General features: G+C 27.8%; 1 protein-coding gene across 1 annotated transcript; it reads left to right on the top strand.

Annotated features, from left to right (window-relative positions):
* The first annotated feature begins 762 nt into the window (after positions 1 to 762).
* On the top strand, positions 763 to 4153 carry LOC112594973 (golgin-84). Its single transcript, XM_025340021.1, has 10 exons — positions 763 to 932; positions 1102 to 1277; positions 1363 to 1534; positions 1602 to 1752; positions 1822 to 2056; positions 2141 to 2386; positions 2460 to 2778; positions 2866 to 2920; positions 2991 to 3151; positions 3972 to 4153. Exons 2-10 carry the CDS (start codon positions 1162 to 1164, stop codon positions 4029 to 4031), a joined length of 1515 nt encoding a protein of 504 aa, XP_025195806.1. The 5' UTR covers positions 763 to 932; positions 1102 to 1161; the 3' UTR covers positions 4032 to 4153.
* Positions 4154 to 6377: the final 2224 nt, after the last annotated feature.

The raw sequence follows: 6377 nt of genomic DNA, 5'->3' as shown, positions 1-6377 counted from the left end.
AAGAACAGCACTGCTAGGTATGTAATTTTTTTCTCTTTCTGAAGTATCGAGAAATGAGGTCTTGAGGGACTTGAAATGAAGTGTTTTTATTATTGAAATGCATTGAATAATAAGAAAATTTTTCGGAGTTACTGAGCATCGAGAACAACTTGTCGCAACCGCTATCGATAGAAACAGTAGCGTATTTAAGCGAAAATATGCCACTGGATATAAACCGAGTGAATATTATACTTAAACTTTTGTTCATAAACAATAGAAATTTGTTTTTTTTATTTTTTTAGTTTGTTTCTTTTGATTTACATAATAATATATCAAAATAGGATTATGAAAAATACTTAGAATATGTTTTAGAATAAGTATTTTGCTCATACTTTCTAATTAGGTTAATGTATGAGTACTTATAAGTCGTAATATTATGTGTTTATGTAATAATTTCACGTATAGTATGTACTATTTCGTATGACGTTTTCTCTGTCTACAACTGTATTAAAATAATAGTTAATTTTTATAAAATATTTTATTACAACAATTAACAAAAATAGCTGCGATCTGTAAGTTTTAACCATATTTTAATTTATAAATTTACGTGACTATGTATAACAACTAGATACGACCATCTAGGTATGGGATAAAAATAATTTTTGTTTTCGTGATTTCATATTAATTTTAAGGGGTAAAATAACGGCAACTAAAATTACATAAAAGGGGAGCTGATAAGGTTCTATTCGTCTGTTATCACCATAGGACATTATTGGACGTGTCATGTAAATAGTATTTTGATGTCGTAATGCTTTTACAACTAAGTTCGACTAAACGTTCGAGAAATTAATTTTGCTGCAATGCCCATACCACTTTTTTTTTATTCGTCGACAGTCGTGAGCCGATAAACCGTAGTTCTCCCTACTCCCACCTACTCTTAAGTGACTAACTGGGTATCGTATATTTTTTTTGATTTATCTAGTATCATTATTCATTAGTATCAAAAAGTTGTATTCATGACTATTTACTAGTTGCTAGCTTCCTAGTATTTACTATTTACTTTACGATCATAAGTCACTACAAAACGATTTAGTATTTACTTAATCGTTAACTTTGTTATAGTTAACTGGTACCATGTACTAGATAGTGAAATCTCTCAAGAGTTACTGTTAACTTGAAGAAATGTCTTGGCTCATAGACCTGGCTGGTAAAGCGGAACATTATCTGGATAAAATTGACCAAAACACAGCAGTTGTGTTACAACACCAAAAAGAAAAACCTTTGAAAGACGTTTTCAAGTATTTTTTTATTTTTATTTAGTACATTTACTTGACAATGACCCTGGCATTATATTCTAACAGTACTTTTATTTTCTCTCTTAAGAACACCAGTATCGGAAAATGTGTCTGTTGAAATCGAAAATAAACCCATTACGTCAGTACCTAGCTCGCCTGCCTCAAAGTCATTAATCAAGAAACCCAAAAGTGATTCTCGCATATCTGATGAGCATCTACTGCAATATTTAAATAGTCATGATTCGACTATCCAATCTCAGGTTTGTTATAACAGTAATATGGCTTATAATTTATTATTTAAATCTAACAGTATGTAATTATGTTTAGTATGACGGTCAATCTACTACTTATATTGATAATTCAATTGATTCAATATCCAAACCGTTGACCGAAGAAAATCATATGTTAAAAAATGAAATAAGAACATTGAATAATGAAATGTCATTATTACAATACAAGTTGAAAACGGCAGATAAAGGCAAGTAATATTGCCGTTGAATGTTATAATACATGTGATGTATTATTTTTACAATATACTTGTTTACAGATATTAATCAAATATCAATGGAACTTGAAGTTAATAAAAGACATTCAGCTAATCTAGAAAAGGAACTGCAAGAAGCTCATATACAATTACAAAATGCTCAAGATGTAATGTTTAGGTTGAAAGAAAAATCTAAAACCAAAGATCCAGTAACTAGAGAAAATAATTTAGTTTCTGACAACAATTTATTACATGAAAACCAAATTTTACAAAATGAAATATCAACACTACTCAAAAGGTAAACCTAGTGTTATTATATATAGCATTTATTATTTAAAAATTAATTAGATTTATCAAATTAAAACATTGTAACATTTTATAGAATTGAAGTGGATGAATTAAGGTTAAATGATTTAACTTCAGAAAAATTACATCTGGAAATGGCACTCAATAATATTCAATTTGAGAATAAAAATACTGTTAAAAAAGAAATATTGATAAACTTATCCGATGAATGTAATTCAATGACTTCATTTACTAAAACAAATTTGAACAATGTTGCCCTAAAATTAAAAGAATGTTTGAATGATTTAGAAATTGTTAATATACAAGCAACCGCTGACCAAGGGTAACAATTATTATTAAATTTGTTGATTGTAATAAGTAATAACTTTAATATATAATTTTAAATATTGTTAAAGGGCTTTAAACACTTCAGAATTAGAACGTTCAGACGTATTAACCAAATTAAATGCCATGAAGAGTAATTTACTCTCTATTGATTGTGGTTTACAGAAGTCATTGCACGATCTTAGTGGTTTTAAAGAACGACTTGCAAATATTGATTTAAAATCGTTTGCAGATGACAGTTGTAATAATCATGGAGATATTGTTAATGGCCAGGGACTAATAAATGAGCAAATGTTATCACTAAAAAAGGCTGTGACATGTAAGCAAGCTGAGCTAGAACAAGTGTTAGCTGAAAAAAATTCAATGGCAATAAGAATTGAGAGTTTAGAAGTATGATTTTAAAAACAGTATTTATGACAATACATTTTTAATATATATTTTTTTTTTTTTTGAATAATCATTTTTAAATAATTTCAGGCAAGATTGAAAAAAGAAACAAACATAATAATCAACGTTAATGATACAGATGATGGTAAGAATATTTTAGTTAATAGTATTGTGCTATTGTCATTATGATTATTTAACTTAGATTTTGATTTTAGCTAAAGCAAAAGTGCCTCATTTTATGTTAGAAAAAGCATTTGATACTACTGTAGCAAGAGGAGTTAAACGTGCTTATACCAGCCTAGATTCATTTGGTTTAAGAACAGGAATGTATTTACGACGTTATCCATTATTAAGGACTATATTATTTGTTTATGTGGTGAGTTTTTTTCAATATAATATATTACCATCTACTTTATGTTTTAATGATTTAATTTCAGTTTACTCATAATTATTGAAGACATAAAAATTTCTTATGCATATATTGTAAAGCTTTTTTAGCTTCATAATTTAAACTTAAATTTCTAAAATTAATTAAAAATATTTGAATAATTTGGAAAAAAAACATTTTAGTCTTGCAGTATTTATTAATAATTTAAAAGCACAGAATATTGTCAACAATAACAATAATAATAATAATAATAATAAACATTGATTAATTCATATTTTTTATTTACACTTAACAATTTTACATAATTATTAACATTTCTATACAAATACCTACAGAAATACACAAATATTTTTCTTTATAAAATGTATGTGTCAATTTGAGGTTAATAATTAATATAACAAACACTATGAAAACTTGTGGACATGTTGTCTCTATCTTATAAATCTATAATATAGCAAAATTTGCATTTAGCTGATTCATTTTGTCTTGGTAATTTTAAATATCAGTAAATCACCAATTATTAAACTTAAATATCATCTGTTTGTAAATTTGTTTTTTTCTACAATATTTTAAGGTTTAATATTGGTAAATTTATTATAATATTAAAATTTACAACACAAAATGCATTCTTAATGTTTAATTCAAAGTTTAACATACTGTAAGACAGTGACAACATATGCTCCCCATATGATCCTTTGAATTAATTAAATAATATTGAAAATATTTTGATTCTGATTTTGTTGTAAATGTTTATGTCTTTAAAATATAATATATATATATATATTAATACAAATGATCAATTTTTCAGGTGATACTTCATTTGTGGGTGATGTTGATACTATTCTCTTATACTCCAGAGACCAATTAAAATTTCACTACTTAGTTATTACTTCAAATATCTGTTTATTCACATACTCATTTTATATTATTTTTTAAATTTAGTTATATTAATTATGTTGTTGCTATTTTATTTTTATTTTTGGAATATCTTTATTTAGAATTATATGTCAAGGAACAGTTTTTATTAATTAATTTATTTTATTTACAATATTTTTATCCTTACATATTTACTATAATAATACTAAACCAGTTATTCCCATATCTTATTACACAATGAAATATTACCAATTGTTTTCAGTAACATTAATATAATATAATACTATACAGACACCAAATAGGTTATAATATAGTTAAAACATTTAATTATACCATTTGTTGACTTATGTATGACAAGTAATAACTTCCTAATTAACGATATAGACTATAGTGATGCTTTGGAAATATGAACAATAATCATTTTTATATTATTGTTTTAGTAATTCTTGATCAGGCCTATTAAACTAGTAAATTTTTAGATCTGTACAAGAAAAGCAATTTAAAACTTAATTTGGATGATATGCAAGTCTGAAACTGATAGTATGATTGTCTATAGTCTAAGATATCAGTGATGTCATTGTATTATATAGTTTTCTTTGGTGGCTCAGTTTGGCTTGATTGTCATTCAACATTCTTTCTTGTGCGTCATATTAGTATAACATATTTTTTTGGTAAATGTTGTATGTATTGATAAGTGTAATACAATTAAAAAAAAAAAAATAAAAAATAAATAAATACAAATAGGTTTTCCTTAAAATATTCACATAATTATACTAAGTACATCTCAATTTTTACTTAAATAAATAATAGCCTATCATAACATTATACATATTATATTTTTTAATTTTTTCTTCAAATCTTTGAAGCTATGTAATTCAAAATAGATTGTTTTAATAACAAATGATTTACTATACACATAAGGGTACACTCGGACTTGTGTGTATAATATGTTATTTAATAAAATTAAAAAACGATTTAAACTCATTGTGAGCAAAAAATAAAAGTAAAATGTGAAATTATTTTATTAAACAATTGAAAGATATCACTTAAATAACGCGAGACAACGTACTTTGTTCGGAATTTCCGGATCACGCAATTCCACTGCTATGTATAATGAAATAATGAACATCGTTGTCATTGCATTATAAATCTTTGGAGGTCGTTTCCATACTCGCAACCTTTTTTTTTTTTCATAATTATTACTTAAAAACATTTTAAGAATAACTAATGAGACATACATTAGGTATACAATGTAGAAAGTTTGAATTTAACGTGTAAAACCCACGGAATGGTTGCTACACGGCGTCAACGGCGACGCGCCTATCAGAATATCCTAACTTAAAAAATGCTCATTGGTATTTGGTATATTACATATTTAGTTCAGTCTAGATTATTTTATAGTAATACAAATTAAATTAACCGATTAAAATGTAATTTGTTCGTTACAAATATCACTGGTACGCGCGTATTTAATATTAAAGTGGAGTTTGACGACATTCGTCTCTATCCGATGATTCTAGGACATGAAAATACCTATGTACATTATATAATATAATATATTGATTAATGATTATTATGCCATAACAATATTTAATACTTAACAGTTAAAATCGTCGCACAAAATAAACTATGATCGTAATTCATAATATTTACTCCATATTAACGAATGGGTTGGTACGGTACCTATATTACTGCTATATATTACAATAATAACAATTATACATTATAATCGATCTATGTACACAAATAATATTTCTTAATTTACGTGTGAATGGTGTGTGTGTGTGTGTGTGTGTGTGTGTATGCGTTGTCCGTTATAACAAAATTTAGATTAAAATTTAGCCCGAAGTTTCTGCCGCGGTCAGTGACTTCCATTTCGTCCTCTTCCTCCTCGTCGTACGTACACGTGGTCACGACGATGACTATAAAACAGCTATATCATTACTATTCCTCGGCGGCAGCGGATCTTATGTTCCTCTGCCTCTGCCTGTTCTGGACCTGCACTACCCTCCTGTGCAACGCCGACAGCTTGTGCTCCAATATCTGGTTGTGGTGGAACAGGGTCATCGTCTGGATGGTGACTAGCAACAGGGCTTGTCTCTTGCGTAGCGCGTTCAAATGTTCTTCGGTGACCGCCGCCGCTGACGGTGACGACGACTCTTCGTTATCCCGTCGCAGTAACCTCTTCACGTCGTCCGGCTACAATAACATAAAACCCCATCTGTCATGTATATACATTTTTATGGGTAGCATTGTAGGTATATGTTAATTTAGAACGAGTGTTTTACAGTAAAACGCAATCGTGCGTCGTACCTTGAGCAAGTATCCCTGTTGCCCA

This window comes from Melanaphis sacchari, unplaced genomic scaffold (assembly GCF_002803265.2).
Source record: "Melanaphis sacchari strain LSU unplaced genomic scaffold, SCAv2.0 Contig24_pilon_pilon, whole genome shotgun sequence".
NCBI classification, from domain to species: domain Eukaryota; kingdom Metazoa; phylum Arthropoda; class Insecta; order Hemiptera; family Aphididae; genus Melanaphis; species Melanaphis sacchari.
Note: the sequence above shows the minus strand (reverse complement) of the source record. Positions and strands in the feature narration are given on the sequence as shown.

Coding starts and splice junctions, on each gene's coding strand:
- LOC112594973 (XM_025340021.1), top strand. CDS start 1,162: ATGTCTTGGCTCATAGACCTGGCTGGTAAAGCGGAACATTATCTGGAT. Junction 2,057..2,140: donor ATATCAACACTACTCAAAAG/GTAAACCTAGTG, acceptor AACATTTTATAG/AATTGAAGTGGATGAATTAA. Junction 2,387..2,459: donor CAAGCAACCGCTGACCAAGG/GTAACAATTATT, acceptor ATATTGTTAAAG/GGCTTTAAACACTTCAGAAT.